A 17,691-nucleotide genomic window follows, 5' to 3' on the forward strand; every position below is an offset into this window, starting at 1 on the left:
AAAACAAAAACAACCGAAGTGGAGCCGTAATGACTTCATGAGCTGACATTACCTTTTCAGATGGGAGCGCTGTTACCTCTGGCAGTAACTGCATCCGGGCAGATAGACGGTGTGTGAGGTGGGGTAGGTTTAGCGGGATCAGCAGGACTCTGGGTGACAGTGACATCTAATATTTTGCAAGCCAATGTGCCAACCCACATGTTTGTGATGCTGGAACAAGCCTTTAGATCAATACCAGGTGTCAATGAGACAGCGGTACCTGAGCCCCTTCAGGTGCACAAGGGCATGTGCTTTCCAGCTTAAGCATGGAAAAATCAATTTATAGAGGTGGGTTCTATTTGCAATGAAGCCAGTGGGACTTCAGGCCCTTTCCTCCCATGTGCCCAGCCCAAGGTCTACACAGAACCATGGCCCTAAATGCAGTGCCCAACCCCACTGGTGTCCTGTGCAGGATCTCCCTTTCCAGCCAGCTGCCCTGGCAGCACCTCCTTTAACCCTCTGAACAACTCAGGACCCTGTGGAAATAGTCTTGGTTTACCTGTATTAACATCTTAACCACATACATTATATTTAAGTAAAGTAGATGCTGTTTTATTGTGCTGTAGCGATGCCGCTTCAAGTGAACCAAGCTGCCTCCCATGGCTGCAGCACAAGAACAAGCTGCAGCTCTCTGCCAGCTCTTCCATGTCCTCAGGCTCCCTTCTCACTTACAAGAAACCCTTAATGCTTCCATAAAATGGTATTTTGCATTTTTTTTTCATGTAACTAAATAACCTCTTAGCTCTTTATTTTCTGTAAGCCCACACATGCAGAACAAGATGTGACTTTTTTGGTTTAAAATTGATTTTATTTTATATGGAGAAAAACAGTAGTAAGAAAGTAACAAAATTAATATCTGCCTGAAAGAGCACAGGGCAAGTATCATCCTGGGATCAAAAAAATTCTCCAAACAAAAAGGCTGATAAATTTTTAAGACATGTCTATATTGTGAGATGCTGGGACGTTTAGGGCAGTAAATACCTACACTGATAAAATCCGTAGGAAATAGCCTAGTGCAGAGCAACTTACAGCTCAGGTCTGGGTGCAGGGAGGTGCGTTACTTGGGTGCAAAGCAGCAGGGACACGTTGCTTTGTCCTGGCACAGCTGGAAGTGGTGGGTCTGTACGCAGGCAGCACAGGGGCTGCAGCCTCCTCCCAGCTACAAAGCAGCGCCTAGTCATATAAACATGTCTTTGGGTATGTAAACATGCTGGCTATATAGAAAAGTGGAAACCCCAGTGTCAAAAGCACAGACAAGATGCACACCATTAAAAAAAAAAAAAAAAAAAAAGTCCATGTAGGTTTTTAGTGAGATGGAGCTCTTTACTTTCTGGAAAACATTCTCCTAGGGTTGGACTAAATAGCCAAAGTGAAATCTTGGCCCCATTGACCTCACTGGGACAAAGAGCTCATCCCTGGTGTTGCAGTCTGCTGACCCTGACTGGGAATGGGATGCTGTGGCTGAGCCCCACTTTTTTACCTTCTTGCCTGCAAGTTGCCTTCTTTCTACGCTATGCCCTTCTGTGACTGCATCACCCCTATACCCACCCTAACTTGTCTTCTGCAGTTGGTCCATACTCTAGGATTCAACCACAATCATACTCAAGTTGTTGCTGAAGATGATCCTCCCATCCTTTTTGCTGCTGCACTCAGGCTGGCAAAGAGCCTCCTGCAGCCGCTGCCGCAGCCCCGGGGGGGCCGTGCCCAGGAAGTTTTTTGTCCCTGTCAGGAAATCCATCATGTGGCCTCCAACCGGATCCCCCTCAATAAAGCACTCGGTGATATCCCAGCCTGACGGGAACTCATAAACATGGTATTCAACACCCAGTCTCTTCAAAACGTCTGTGACGCTGTTGGAGGTGATGTAGTGGCCGCTGTCGGTGGAAGGCAAGCAGTGCCTGTACTTCTTCCATAAGCTGGCCCATCCGCTACTGTCTGCCAGAGCAGAAGGGAAGGTTATGTTTGTAAAGTCAAGGCAGTCAAACACCAGGTGATGCAACTACTAAATGACTTTGAAATGCTCCTTCTCTGCTGGCCTAGACTTTGCCAGGAGCAGTAGAAGGACTTTCCCCTTGAGTGCACTTATAATTGTCAGTGCCTGGAGAGGGGTAAAACTGTGATCGACCTCAGACTTCCTTCTAAAACTCTCCAGTTTAAAGGAAACTCCAAGGACACATTCTCCAGCACTAGATTTGCCCAGAAGGAGGAGTACACACATATATCAGCACACTGAGCCTGCACATGCATGCTACCTATTAACTGTCCCCTTGGTAGACTAGTACAGATGTTTTTTTAAACATTGAACCTCAATTTTACGTATACATCGAAAAATACATACCTGAAAAGCCAGTCCCAGCTAGCAAGGGAAACAGCCTACCAGCAATGTTAAAGGGAGTTTTAATGGCAAACGTGGGAAAGTGTGCTTTGTCCACTGCACCACAAGCTGTGGATCTTTGAATGGTACACTGGAAAAAAACACTTCTTTTCTATAAGTGCGATGATGTTGTAAGTGCCTCTTTTTCCTCTTGGCAGCTCCTGCTGTCCTGCTGGGGTCTGGACCATCGCTGTGCAGTGGGCATAGCCCCAAAGATGGGTCCTCCCAGAGCTCAGGTTGTACAGTGCTCATTTCACCATGGAGAAGGATTGACCCTCATTCGTTAATAGCGACACTGCTCTCTAGCCAGTAATTTCACAGCAGGAGGTCTCCACGAGTTAGAGAGCAATTCATCTACTTCATAAGCAGGGAAGCAAGAGTACGAAGGTTACACCTATGCAGTCCCATCAGACATTGGGGTCCAAGAGGCTAAGCCCAAGATCGCTTGTTCCCTATGAAATACAGCGTTTGTTTTATTTAATTAATAAACACTACTAAAATCCCAAGATGAATATTTGTGGTTCTTATACTTCAAAGCTTTCAAAACACCAACAAAGAAACAAAAAATAAAAGGCCCTTCTTACCTGATAAAATTATGATCAGGAGTTTACCATGATGGTCGAGGCAACTGTGGAAATACTTGATAGTATTGGGAATATCCTCCACACGGTACAGCATCTGGAAACGACAAAAGTTACACACAGCCATTTTTCCTCTTCCAAAATGCAATGGTCCTTCAAAGGCTTAAACTCTTTCTCTATACAGTTATTTTAAATTACTTCCCAGTTGCTTCCCTGCCTGTCCTGACACAGAATGCATGTTTAGGAATGCCCCATAGGACAGAGCATCATCAAATCTCCACTGGCATCAACAGCCTGGGGTCAGACCCACGGACCCTCTGCTCAGCCTTGGCCACCTGCCCATTGCTGCCCTTCAAGCCCAGCACGGTTATGTGGTTGGAAAACACGTGCAGAGGGGAGTCGCCTGGTTTCTGTGGCTGGTCCTTATCACCAGGGGCATTTCTCGGACGTGTCTGGGCCATGGGCAGGTTGAATCTCTTCCAGACACTGAGGAATTTGCACTAAGACAAAGCAAGGCTCATCTCAAAGGCTGTCCCTGGGACTTGTAACTTAGTCCTTGACCCAGCTGTCAACCCCCTGAAGCACTTTCTGGTTGTGAATTCAGCTCTTATGAAATGAAAGCAAAATGAAATAAAAGGCAAATGAAATAAAAGCCACTAAAGTGAGAAAATAACAGATTTTTTACAAAAAATAATTGGCACATACAACATCAGTGTCATCAGTATCAGAGACACAGCAGCATAATTTCTGACCCAAAACCTGACACAGGTGTTCCTACACTAACCTTTCCCTTCGGTGCCATCCAAACTGATAAGGAAAAAAATTCAAGGTTTTTTTGCAGCAGCAAAGCATAATTGTTGGTCTCCGTGTGATGTGTGACAGCCTGAGACTCCTCCTGTTTTATTACCCACCATACACAGTTAAACCAGTACAAACCAGAGACCAAAACCAGGGTGGATAAGGAATGAGGTAGGTGTTTGTAGAGCTGCTACAGAAGTTATTACTCATGGGAGAACTGTGCTAAGCTCTAGCTCTGGTCCCCCTAACTTCATGCATACAGCAGAAATGAAGGGAATAGTTAAAGCTAATACTCCTATATTAAAGCAATACTACATTACCTGGATCATATGGATGAAGTCGAATTTCTTATGTGCACCTTTCTCTTTCATCTGTTGTTCGTACTGTGAGGAAGTGAGCTGATGCCAAATAAAAGAGACGTTCTGCAGGTCTGGAGCTTGATTCACCAACTCTGTTTTAAAATGTAGAAGAAAAAAATGAATTTCACAAAACAGCAGAAAAACTCATCACTCAAATTGACAGTCCTCAGGTAGGTATAGCTTTACCTTTGTAAGCTGCCACATGCTGTGGGTTGGGCTCTATGATTTCATTGTCAATAAGGACCCCTGGGTGCGCAGCCTGCAGTATCCTGATCATTTTCAAATCCTGCTCACCTATTGAATAAACACAAAAGCTTTACTTTAAAAAGTACATAAATGTGGTGAAAGGATGCCGGTGCACCTGTCACCCCTACTGCCAGGAAGAAGTGAGGCACTCTCTAACTTGCAGTTTGCATAGTGGCATCTAATCCAGCCTTACCATATGATATCTTACTGCTTGAGGTAACATATATTTGCAGATAAGACTAAGAACAAGGAGGGGCTAAGCACCAGTGCAGAAACCTGCTAATGGCAATACTCCGGGTGACAGAACAGGCAGGACAAAATAATCAAAGATCAATGTTAAAAAAAACCAAACCTATGAAGTATTAGTTTTCAACAAAAATGCAAAGTTTGAATGGGGGCAAGGAGAGAGTCAGCACAACTGTACAACTTCAGTGTGGCATGGGGTGATCTGTGCCTTCGGCACCACCCCAGGGAGGTGATGGCAGCTCTGCTGCTGGTGTGACATAGCTTGGAGACCCAGCGACCTGCATGGCAAGAGGAAAGACGTGTTCACATGCAGCACCTTGGGTCTTCCCTCTTTGGGGACCAGTCACATGATCTCAGTGCTGGGCATTGACTAACTAGTTGTTATCTTGGAGTTGCAAATAGACACTCACATATCTGTGTGTAGGTGCCCTGCAAATTTAGTTATTGGTGCTTCTCTGTTGCTGTCTAAGCTCTGGAGGAGTAGTGGCAGTCTGTCCTTCCATTCTAGGAAGTTTCCAGCCTCTTTGAGGTGATGCAGGTCACTCTTGTTTTCTCCCAGAATGGCCACGATACACCAACTGTACAAAGTCCATCTGGTTCATCTGGGACTATGGACATAAACAGCAGAGGTTACCACCTTGAGTGGACCTCTGCAAGAATCCTGACTGTAGCTGATGGTGGGGCCTAAAAATAGTCCTGCCCTTGCAAATGTCACACACGGAGGGCTTGATATGAGATACTGCATCTTTCCTAGCCTTTCAGCTGATTGTACCAGCTATGAGAAAAGTTGTCATCTTTGGCAGGTGTTGCAGTAAATAGAATTTAAGGAGGGAAATATCAGCCATGCCAGCACTATAGGAACGTCCAATGAAGGATATGTCTTTTGAAATTGGAGAAAAATATGCAAGACCCCTGAGGAATGCAGTGGCAGTGGTGCAGGCCTGGCCAAAGCCACAAGGAAAGAGGCTGCAGCTGCATCCATTGAAGGTGGGTGCATGGACCAATACTGCTGACAGGAAGGAATATCCCTATAGCAAGCAGCTGAATCATTTTAGACAGTCCTAAATGCCAGTTAGCATGTGCTTGGGGTGGGGAGCACCAGCAATTATAGGTGCTGACGTGGGATCCCCACAGGCTCAGGGCAAGCAGGAGGCAGAGCATTGCTGTCCCATGCCCTGGAGCCACTGATGGTGACAAATGGGTATCTCCACAGCAGATGAGTATTTTAAAAGCTGTTTGGTTGTTTTTTTTTTTTACTCCATCTCTGTAAAATGCCTTAATTCAGTCTTTGCAAGAGCAGGTAATAACATCCTCAACTGGGGTGTCTGCAAAAACAAGTAAAGTAAACAGGTATAATACAATGTTTCAGAGCAGGAATTTCTCTGCTCCAGCTTGCCCTGCCAGCAAGAACCCTTCAGCATAATCACAGTGAGGCTGAAACAGGAGCGAAACCCCTCTGCAAAGAGCAGCCCGTGCTGGCACTCTGTGAGGTCACAGCTGAGATAGTTAAACCAGCCACGGGAAAACATGGGGTGAATGAGAAAACGTGATCTGGGCAGGTCAACAGTCTTTTAGGATGTGGAGTCGGTCACTAACCCCATTAATATTTTTGTCAACTAAACTAATTCTGGGGGCTCTGTGAAATCAGAGTCCAAGCCTGGAAAGGTCAGGGATCAGCTATAACCTTTTGCTCAGTGCCATCCTAGCTCATTCCCCTGCCCAGCTGCAGAAGTTCAGCTCTTGCAGCATGGACAAGCTGAGGGGGGGTGAGTCTGTACCCCTGTCCCATCACCTGTGAGGGGCAGTTACGCAGGAAATTTTAGAGTTTTTACTTTTCCATTAAAACAACTTCTGAAGGGGAAATAAGGAAAAATGAGGACAGTGCAAAAAGTTCATTTTTCCCTTGTGTTTTCTTGGACTCAGAATTTCGGTTTTATATTACTTAATGAAAATAGAGTGTAATTGAGAACTGAATTATTTCTTCCTGCTTGCTTTCTCATATGCTCCAACATATTCCCAACTGGGGAAAACAGTTCAATGCTGTTTTTCTCTTAGTCAGGAAAACAAGCCAAAAATATTGAGAAAAATACCTTCATTTGAAAGTATTAACACTTAAAATTCAGCTGAAAATACTTTTTAAAGCAAAAGCAAACTCTGACAAATCAAACTGTCACTTCTTTTCTCTACTTTTTATTTTCTCCCAGTTTCCCTAAGAGCAAAGCTGGACCACTCTTTTTTTTTTTTTTAAAACACAAATGCATTTACAACAGCTTTAAAGCTATTTTTCCAAAAGATGGGTTTCTCTCTGCAGGGAAACATCATTTGCAGTTAAGCCCTACTTATCACTGGATAAAAACACAGTAGTAACACAGAAGCACATCTTGAAAAAGCTGATGCAGCCCCATGCTAATGGTTGTGTCCAGCTGATTTTGCACCACCTGGAGCAGAGCATTGCCCAGCTTTGGTGGGATCCCTAAAAGCAAAGTAAAAAGAGAGATCTCTTCAAGTGAGATAGTCTAAGACAAGACTTCGGATAGAACGAACCTCCCAGATGTCTCTAATTCTCTGATGAGGTTTGAAGATGCTCTTGTACCTAACCTGGAGCAGGACTCCTTGCTTTGAGACATATAAAGTCAGATGAGAGACATCAAGAGGCAGAGACTAAGCTAAATTCATCACACGCATCTCACTTGGAAAGATTTGAGCAGCAACGTTTCAGAAGGGAGACAGGGAAGAAAGGAAGGGAGATTTGCTCTCATCCCAGCTCCACGCCCCATTTTGCTTTTCTCTGCTTCAATGAGAAACACTGTTATTAATGCCTGAGTAGTTATCCTCATTGCTCAAAATTTCAGTATCACTTTCTGCTGCCCACAGGGACCCTCCACCCCCCAGCATTAGCAGTGCTGCTAAGCTTCTTACCTGTGCCGCTTCCAACTCCCAGAACATTTATAGTCGATTTTCCATTGCCGAGACTGAAATTATAAGTACACATTACTTAACCATACTATGTCACACGACTTCATGTTTTAATTCTAATATCTCGGATGCCACATTGACCCAGAAATTTTCATGTTTTGCCACACGAATTGGGACAGAAATTCGAGCATCCCTTTGGAGCCCAGCTATAACCAGCTGCATGGTGGGAGCCAGCCCCATATTAGCAAGCTCATATTTCAAAGTACAGTAGGCATCAGGATATAGTGTTTCTCATCCTTTGCCAGAGAATTTTCTTCAAGCTATGGCTGGCACCATGGAAAAAGACCTTGGGGAATCCCAGGGCGAAAGGTTCCCTTTGGGGTAGCAGGGCTGTGCCTGGCTGGGATGGACATTGCTGGGGATGCAGGGACAAGGTCAGTCAGGGCAAAACCTCTGCACTCTCAGGAGACAAGTTTGGTTTTCCAATATTGGATATAAATACCCAGAAAAAGTAAAAAATCAGGCTTTCCAGGTGACTGGAAATCCTCTTTTCTCAACATTAATCTTGGTTGGAAATTGTGAGGGAAGGTTAGAATCTTCAATAATTTTCATCTTAGAAAAAATACTTTTGAAAAGACCAAAAAAAACCCCCAATCACGTGTTTCCTAGCAGAATATTTAATAACGGCCTGGCTCGAGGATGAAGAGCCCAGGCTCGAGGCGCCTCGCTGCTCTGACATGCTTTATGGCCTTATTCTGCTCTCAGGCATGGAGAGTGCAGGGGGATTGAGTTTCCCATACACAATCTCAGGAGACACCACAGCAATGACTCAACAAGAGAGGAACGAGTAGTAAATCCTGGAGGGTGTGAGTTAGTCAAGGAGCCTTAGCCTGAATGAAGGTCAAGACCCTTTGACAGACCCACAATCAGCCACAATGTTTTGCATCATTTAAAATTCACATAAGTAAATTTTTCAATTAAAATTTCCCAATAGAAATTCTTTTTTAATTATTATTTTATAGCTTTATATATATATATATATCTGCTCTGGAGAATAAAAATTTGCCTGCCAAATTTTTTTCTCAATGGAGAATGCAGTTTCTATAACATTTAAAAATTACCCAAACTTGAAAGGACTTTCTTGTGGTTTGGATCTAAGCTGTTCTAAAACTATCTGCAGTCATCCATGCTTAATATATTACATTAATACTTCACAAAACTGATTATCATTTGGTACTTAAGCAATGCAAATCGACTTAGGATAGAAATAAGGAGGTCTTAGGGGATTGAGGAAACCAAGAATTAGTCACTAGCAGAGAATTAGAGATGTGTTTCTGTTTGGACTGATGTGTGATGAAGTCCCAAAAGCAGGGAGAGAGCATAAGAGAGCTTTCTTTTGAATAAAACAAACAAACAAAAAAAACCCTTTAATCCTTGGAAAATCAGCTAATGAAAAGAGACGGACATGCAAATGAGGTCTTGATTCTTTCCTTAACATAAGCTGAGAGGCAGCACAGTGTATTAACTGAAATAGCACGTATTCTGGAGTCATTAAACAGAATATACTAAAGGCCGCTATTAAGGGACTTAAAACTGAAAAGCATTAAAAGTTCATTCTTGCTCCAGAAAATCCTTCAACATGTTTGCTGCCCCTTGTATGCAGATTCACCCCCCAGGATAACAGTTAGCTTTCCCACCTCGGTGGAAGCGCTCCTTACCCAGCCATGATGTTGGGCATTTCTTCCTTGTTGAACTGGTCCATGCACTGGTGCTCTGTTGAATGATCCAAAAATGACTTAAAGGCCTCTACATACTCCTCAGCTGTGAGACTTCTCATGGAAGGGATCACATACAGCTCTTGAGAAACAAATACGATTGTGTGTTAGAGGTTTCAAGGTAAGTGAAGGATTAAATCACTTACCTCGTGGAAGAAACCCAACCCAACCCAACAGAGGCCAGAGATTTGGGAAGACGGTATGGAGGACGAATGGCCAGGAGCCGTCCATGCAGGTGGGCTCATACGAACACTTTCCAACCTGTTCACACTCAGAGTTTGAAAATTATTCTTAGATGCCCTTTGACATCAGTGTATTTGTAAAGTGCCTCATTACTACAGGTCAGCCTGAGGAAAATGTCTCCAAAATGCTTAGCCAGATATGAGGTACTCGGTTTGCAGAAAAGGAGGCAACTGGAGTGTTTTTCTGGAAGACTCAAAGCAAGAAGGTGGAGGGAATAACACAGCAGGTCCAAACCTGGAGGGGCCATCACTTGCGCACGTGCTGGATGGTGAAACTGAAGTTGCCAGCTGTTGGTACTCTTGCTATTAGGGGTGACGCAACACAAAAACTGCCACCTGCAGCTAAAGCAAAAATAGTCAACCCTGTGCACCTCATTTCTGACTCTTGCCAGCATGGGACTGCAATGCACTGCCAGAAAAGTGAATTCACCGCTGGGAACTGCACCTCATGGCCAGGAGGGCAACTGATAGCAAAAGCATTTCATTTGAATGGGCTGATGCTCAAATGTGGGTGGCTGAGACCAAGATTTCTAGTTCTGAACTGACACCCAGGGCTACTCAAGGGGCTGCAAGCAATTATTGAAAAACCTTGCTTTCTTGCTGTCTCACCTTAATGACAGTGCTGCTGCCAGGACACGAGCGCTGGCAACTGCTTGGGTCTGAGGAGAAACGATAAGACTAAGACTTGAGGCTCATGAGAAGATGCCATGAAACTCAGTACTGGCTCTGGGGTCTATCTCAGACAGAGGGCTGCAGTGGGAAGGCAGTCACAGTGTCAGCCTCAGTGTGTGAGATCAGCATTGGAAAGGTAGCATTGAACAGGGAAAAAATCAGCTTTTCCTCCTAAACAAAATGAGGATGAAGGACAGGACTCAGCAGGACATCTTCATCCTCATTTTTGCTTATTGAGGAGCTGCTTATTTATCATCTGCTTTTAGTTGCCACTAGTAAGAAAACTATGTATGTCTCATACAGGACTGTGCAATCTTAAATTGAACGCCTGTGCTGTTTCCAAAACCACACGTCATTGTCAGCTGTGGTTTTGGTAGGTGTGTATGGAGACCCTATGTCCAGCCATATTAGAGGTATTAGATATCAGCATCTATCCTCAACACTTTGAACTATACCCTAACATGAACCTGAAATCACCTGAATTGCGGTCAGTTTAGCATCCTGCTTCTTTTTTTTTTTTTTTTTTTTTTTTCCAAACAATCTCTAACTCCAAAAGAATTGAAATATGTTTGTAGTGATAGCAAGCCAAGTGGGCATTTTACTTTAATCTCCTTTTTTTTCCTTTTCTCCCAAATACCTGAATTATCGTGTGGAGCTGTCAGAATCTCTGCTTCAAAGTTCATGCTGGGGAACCTATTCCTGTAAGGAAAGTATAGCACTTCAGTTATTTGAAGAACCTGTACACTTTGTTGAAGCAGAACAAAAGGAAGATGCTCCAGGACAAATTTTCCTTGCCTGATAATCAATGTTATTTGTTATCTTTTACTAGACTAAAGAAAGTCAAAACTTCTTGGTTAACTGATCACCCATAAGCATCTGCAACGGACAGGCCACCTGCACCAGCACTTGGCTGAGATGTGTTGTGGAAGTCCTTCCTACCTCTGAAGAATTGTTAACCAGTCGGTACAGTGGAAGGCATTGGACTGACTGATATTACACACTCTGTGAAAGCTTTAATCATGAATGGAGTAGGAGAAATAGCAGTGGAATTAGGAAAAGGCTCTAGTGAGCTTCAGCATCTGTAGTGCTAAAAGATCTGCTTGGCCCAATGTTTCAGGGACCTTTTTGCTTTGCTTTTTTTAAACTTCAGATTTTTCTGTCTGCAAATGTTACATTGGGTAACATGTAGAAGGTAGAGAACTCAAAGGGCAAAAGACAAAAACGTCATTTGACCATAAATGTTTTCATTCAGTCACATGTTTTCATTCTTAGTTTAGGGTTTTTTTGGTGAAGACTTCCAGCAATGAAGCCACATCTTCACTTTTCTTTGACAATGTGCCTCATCTATAAAATGGGGGTGAGGTGCCACTAGCAAAAGGAAGGGAGGAAATTAAATTGGAGCAAGGACCTCACTTCTGCAAATAAAGTGTTGGGGTAAGGCTATCTATGCAAGGTGAATAATCATGTGGGTAACCGCATTTCTGTATTGATATGCACAGCAAGACTTAGGGATGATATACCTGTATAACCTGGGTTTAGACATGTTGCTGCTCCCAAAGCTTTTCTGTTAGAAAGTGCTTCATGACAAGCAGCCTGCAATAGCAGTAAGCAACCTCTGAGTACCCTCTGCCAGGGAAAAAACTCCTGTGTGAATAAGAAACAAGACAGGAGGTGGAAAAGAAAGAAGGGAGTCTTGTAGTGGGACTTCGAGATACAAATACGTAATGACTGCACTAGCAGGTAGCAAGGAAGTGGCCATGTGTTAATAATGCACCATTTTGGTTGATGAAGGCAAGGAAAGAGTAAGATGTCTCAGAAGTCTTGGAGATGCTGGGGAACTGCCAGAGTCCTGCAAGATGAGTTGATTTCATCTGAGTTCACTGCCAAAGTCATGTACCTGGCTCCCATGAAGTACATCAAAGGTCTCAGTTCCACCACCTTGACCTTGCTTCTCCTCAGAAAAGACATCACAGGTCAGCAGTAACAAGCCTGAACTCAGCCCACTTCCATAAGCTCCAACTTGGCTGCAGGCTAGTCCCTTCAATTTCCACTCAACCCTCTGACCTCTTCCATCTCTGCCTGACAAAACAGAGGACTATTTTGTCCTCTCAGCTGGCTGAACCGAGCAAGATGGTTTTCAGAATAAATCTCTCACTAAAATGCTGAGGGGTAGCATGACTTCCCCTGCTCAGAGAGGAGCAGCTCTTGGGGTCCCAGGACATGAACTCCATTTCTGACCGGTCAAATGTTTCCAGCCATCCCAGGAGACCTGCCAGGTGACCTGGACAGACTGCCGCCCAAGTATTCACCAGGATGGATGATGCCAAGATAACTCTTCCACCAAGACTTTTGCTATTTCTCCCCAGGCAGAGTTTCTAAGATTGATTAACACTTGTTGCTGGGAAGGTGAAACAGGCTTAGTTATTGCTAGGAAAAAATGGACTTCCTCTAAAATCTGGCTTTAAATCTAGCCCAGATCTGAAAACTAAGTGCAATACTTTGCGTTGGTGCTGCCCATCCCAGGACCCCGGTACCCAACAGCAGGACCGAAGCAGTGACTGCCAGGAAGCGGGATGCTTGTGGGCAGCTGGTCCTGCCATGGTTCCTGGCTAAGTTGGAGCTCGCTGTTAGCCAGGTTAGACCTCTTTCCCTCCATGAACTGAGCCAGTTGCATTACAGACTGCAGGCACAGGGCACAGAAGGATTTCACAGTCACTTTAGGTGATGCAGCACCTTCAAGTTGAAAAAATCATTAAATTCAAGATGTTTCTAGCAACAAAATTTGCAAGAACATCTCTATGATTCATAATTTCATTACACTTAAACTTAGGTTGCTAAGGAGCTAAAGGTCTCCTCACAAAAGCTAGCTTAGTCCCCAATCCCGCCCAGGACATGGGCACATCTGTTGTCACTCCCACCTTACACACATCCATCTGTGACACAGGGACAGTGGGGCTGGCTCTGCCTCCCAGCCGGATGGTGGGGAAACGCTCACCCTCACTCCCTTCCAGCACCCACGTACCTCTTCATCTCCGGGGTCAGGTCCATGGTCAGGGCAGGTGCTGTGCCGGGACACGGCAGTTGGGCAAGTGGCTGGGAGTTAGCCAGGTGCCTGGCCCCTATGTTAACATGTCCACTCGCTGCCCCGCTCCTCACCAGCCGCTCAGCTCAGCGCAAGGCTGGCGGTGACCCCGGCGTGTGGCTGCAGCACCTGTCGGGACAGGCAGCGTCACGGGAGCGAGAAAGGGAAACCCGAGCCCCCACGGCAAGAAGAGAGGGGCCGGGTTGGGCGATGCACAAGGCCTGACGTCTGCAGGGCTGTCCTCATCGCAAGGGAGCTGTGCTGTTTTCAAGGGGAGGGAAAAAAAGAAAGGGTCAGATGGAGACTTTCAAACCTTTAAAACCTGAGTGGAAGTGGCAGAGGGATGTCAGCACCAGGCAGACGCGGGGGCCATTTCCATCTGCTTTTTAATCTGCTTTGAACCCTGCCTCTCCTCCGTGCTCGCTGGCCCGAATGGGAAGAGCTGCTTTCCTGCATCCTTGCCATGCTGCTACCTGAGGGACAGACGGGGATTCACTGGGAGATCCCCACTTTCTCCAGAGAGAATAGGGTCTTGCTGGCTGTCCAGCGACCTCAGCAAATGATTTTGACTTCTCTGATTCAGGGGAAAATGGGGCATAACAGCGGTACCTGCCAGCGGACACTGCAGCCTCAAGGGCATCCCGGCACCCCACTGTCCCTGCCCTGTGAGGGGGATGGGCAACCGGGGCGGGGGACAGGGAGCCCAGTCTGCTCCCACTCTGCTTGCTAAACCTCAGGGATTAGAAAGCAAGAAAACATTTTTGGGGGAGAGCTGACCAAGCTGGAGGTGGCTGGCAATCACCCAGAGTGGGAGTAATAGCAGCAGCTATTACAAATATAGGAAATCTTGGGTGCTCCCTGCACCTGATTTTTGCCTTTTCTCCTACCAAGAACTACAGCATCCACAAGACTGATGCTCCTTTTGACTAAAATCTAACAACACAAAGGTAAAAAAGAAAGGATTTAGAGACTTTATATGGCCACGTGAGGTCTGCTGGTGGAAAGCACAGCATTAGGATCCTCTCCCTTCCCATTCCTTGAAGGGAACGGACACAACAGATTTAGCAGATGACAAATAAAACCTCCTCCCTTGCTGAGATCCCTTCCTCAAAACACTGCCTGCCCCACACTGCTTACTGAGGCCAGGGATCACACTCTCAGGTGGGGAAGCTTCACCATCAAGTGACCTGTCTTGGTTTATCCTAGATTTGGTTTCCAAGTGGATTTATCTCCACCCCAATGCAGGTCTGCAGCAGCATGTTAAGCTAGAAATGGCCACATTGCTGCTCTCAACCAAAATATTCAAACCAAAGGTGAGGAAAGACCAGAACCTTTTTGCTAGCTCTAAAATGCAGATTTGGCTCCTGATGCTGTTTGACCACCCAGGCAGTGATTTTACATCAGCCATTTCCACCCCTCACCATTCCCACCAGCGATGCCAGCCCCGCAGACACCAAGCACGCAGCGGTGGATGGCACCTGGCGTTTCTCAGCCGAGCCCCACATGCTGCAGCCGTAGCTCCCTCATGTCCCCCAGTCACCTCCACCTCATTCCAGCTCCACCACACCACCTGCTCTGGCCCAGGCACCCCCCCCACCCCACCATGCCACCTTGAGGGATGGACACCCAGCAGGTCCCAACAGAAAGTCTTACCTCCCCAGAGCAACAGGAGCTACAGAGAAACCTCCAGCATCCAGGAGCTGCACAGCCCTTGGAAACTTCCCTGTACATCCACTGCAGGCAGACACCTCTCCCCAGCCCCCTCAGTGTCCTCTGCTCTGGTTCCAACAGCCCACATAGGCGCATGCCACAACTGAGCTGGCATTAGCCTACAACAACAGCCTTTGTTCCCCCAGTGCTGGAAACAACGGCACATTGTGGGCAGCTGCCTGTGCCAGCAGGAATTGGCGGCAGGGTGGCTTTGGAGGATGTACCCTCTGCACGTTGTGCTTTTGGTTGTTCTGGCAAGCTCGTGACTAAATCCGCTCTAAACTGTGTTTTTCGTACAAATTGAAAAAGCTGTGTTTTTTGATCAGTGAGATGATGGCTAAAGCTAGAGCCAGGCTGCAACGAGAGAAAAACAAAGCAACAGTGTTTTTCCCCACATGCTGCAGCTGTGGAGGTCAGTTTTGGGCTGACCCTGCAGAAATAGATCATTCACTTTTCCCACAGGCGAGCCTGCCCGAGGCTGGTATCGCCCACAGCACCAAGCCCCCTCAATGCTCCATCTCTGTCAGCCCACCACAACAAGCCTTAGACCTGTGCTTTCAGGCAGGAAAGTCTGGGTGTTTGGAAAGCAAACTTCAATGAATTTAACTTCTAAATAGTGGCCAGCTTTTAGGCTGATGAATGTCAGGAAAGTCCTTCACATTTTCACAGAGTTCCTTATGGCATTACTAGTTTATTTTTTGAGATCCTCCCAGCTTCACCTTCAACAACTGATTAAGGCCCAAGTACTTTAATGCTGATTTTCTTGTGAGCAGAGCTCCTTACTTCTGCAGCAGTGTTTCCTTTTTTAATGACAATGTTTTCATCAGCTAGATATTTTCAGTTTCCTAGAAAAAACTTCTAAGGTATAACCAGCAGTTTATAACCACCAGTATAACCAGTCACTCTTCTAAGTAAAATATTTGGTGCAAACATGTTATTCTGCATTAGGCACATTCTGATAGAGAGGAAGATAATCAGCAATTTTGTAGCACGCATTTTCCTGATAGTTAAAGACAAGATTTCTCATTAAAGGAAGAAATTTTGTTATGCATTAATTCTATTAAATATTTAACAGCTCCTGGGCAGCAGTAGATCTTGGAGTTCAAGCACCAGTATTCGTTTTTTATATGTGTATACAGTTGGGTTTTTTCCTATCTGACTTCTGATAAATACTGAAAAAGATGACATCGGAGAAGCAGAACCCATCCCTCCCTAAGATCGCTCACTGTTTCTGAACCTGGCTGCTCCAGCCACGATTTGATTCAACCTCACAAAAAAACAAAGCATCTAGGTCTGGAGATCAATTATTTTTGTTAACACAGCCCTTCTTGCCTTTTTATTAAATCATGGTTGCTGGTGCAATTCTTCCAAACCTTTTAAAATCACCCTTTTCAAACTATTTGACTAGAGGTCATATCTCATGTAGTTGTAATTGTAGAGCTAAGACAAGGGCAGAGGGAGAGTCCAACGCGACCACCTTCGGGAAAGGCTCTTTGATTCAAGGTGAAGACCAGCTTTTGCTCTACAAACCATGGAGTGTTCAAAAAAAAGAAAATCTCTGAGAGCAAAGACAGGTATGGTAAAGTGTGCCTTTTACCCCCCCAAGAGCTCATGGGTCTTCAGCTGGGAAAATATGCTCAGAATTTAAATTTCCCTGGCTGTACCGATGCTGCTGCCAATAGCACGTGCTGGGAGCACAGTGTCAGCAGCATAAACACATCCGACAGGCACAATGCTCCAAAACCAAGGCATTTGCAAACCCCGCTGTACAGAAATGTGGACAAGTGCCAGCAAAAGAGGTTTCGTCCCTAGCTCTAAGTGAGCAGTGCAAACACTAAGGCCATGGAGTCTGGTCCTCAAGAAGTTTTTCTGATTCAAGAGGATGGACTAAGGGAGACAGGAGTTTCTGCCAAGGAACAAGGCTGCAATAAGGGACTCTCACAGGGCTGGGACAGCTGAGGAGGAGATACATCCGGAGGAACTTGGCTCCATGGGAGCTTTGCTTTATGTTAAGGTTTCTCAGAAGTACTGGTGTGCTAAATTGATGCTCCTGTGCTTCAGTGGGGCTCACCACCCAGCCTGTAACACGGAACAAGTAAGTCTGGAGGTGCAGGAGTTACAGCTGAGCAGTTGGGATAAATCACATCATGCCTCAAGGGGATGGAAACTGCTGGCAGACCCAGAGACCCATGGGTGCTGAGCTCCGATAAGGGCCACAAAAAGGTCAGAGAGCAGATAACACAAAAGTAGCATTGAGTTATTAACGTTACTGATTACATTTCAATCGCACCTGAAATGAAGAATCAGAATTAAAATTCTGTTTTACTCACCTCCTCTTAAAGCAAGGCTGAGCCCTGTCACCATTGCATGCATGACATTGCACCACCTCCAAAAGGAAGAGGCCTGAACACTCTGAGCAGCCAAAGTACCCCAGGAGAAGCCACTCTGCTGGGCAAAAATCTGTTACAAAACTGGAATTTCTTTTTATGCCATCAATGGAAACAAGACGACGAGTCACCCTTTTCTGGATAAACAGAGAGAACAAACAGTAGGAGAGCAGGTACGAGTCCAATGGGGGATGCTCATCTTTCACAGAAGCTTTGGCTGATCTTCTGTGAATCTTTCTGGTTTGTCCTGCTCTTAAAAAGAAT

At 45.4% G+C, this 17,691-nt stretch overlaps 1 protein-coding gene across 2 annotated transcripts; it reads right to left on the reverse strand.

The window, feature by feature from the left end:
- Positions 1-825: 825 nt before the first annotated feature.
- On the reverse strand, positions 826-15,127 carry LOC141925069 (carnosine N-methyltransferase 2). Of its 2 annotated transcripts, XM_074828554.1 has the most exons (9): positions 14,984-15,127; positions 13,271-13,591; positions 10,886-10,947; positions 9,278-9,416; positions 7,563-7,615; positions 4,338-4,445; positions 4,113-4,243; positions 2,998-3,091; positions 826-1,974 (listed from the first exon to the last, which is right to left on the reverse strand). In XM_074828554.1, the coding sequence occupies exons 2-9, from the start codon at positions 13,294-13,296 to the stop codon at positions 1,619-1,621; spliced, it is 969 nt and encodes a 322-aa protein (XP_074684655.1). In that variant the 5' UTR covers positions 13,297-13,591; positions 14,984-15,127; the 3' UTR covers positions 826-1,618. The 2 variants fall into 2 exon arrangements, with proteins under 2 accessions (XP_074684655.1, XP_074684656.1); XM_074828555.1 differs by lacking the exon at positions 10,886-10,947.
- Between the last annotated feature and the right edge of the window lie 2,564 nt (positions 15,128-17,691).

This window comes from Strix aluco, chromosome 6, assembly GCF_031877795.1.
Source record: "Strix aluco isolate bStrAlu1 chromosome 6, bStrAlu1.hap1, whole genome shotgun sequence".
In the NCBI taxonomy this organism is placed as follows: Eukaryota; Metazoa; Chordata; class Aves; order Strigiformes; family Strigidae; genus Strix; species Strix aluco.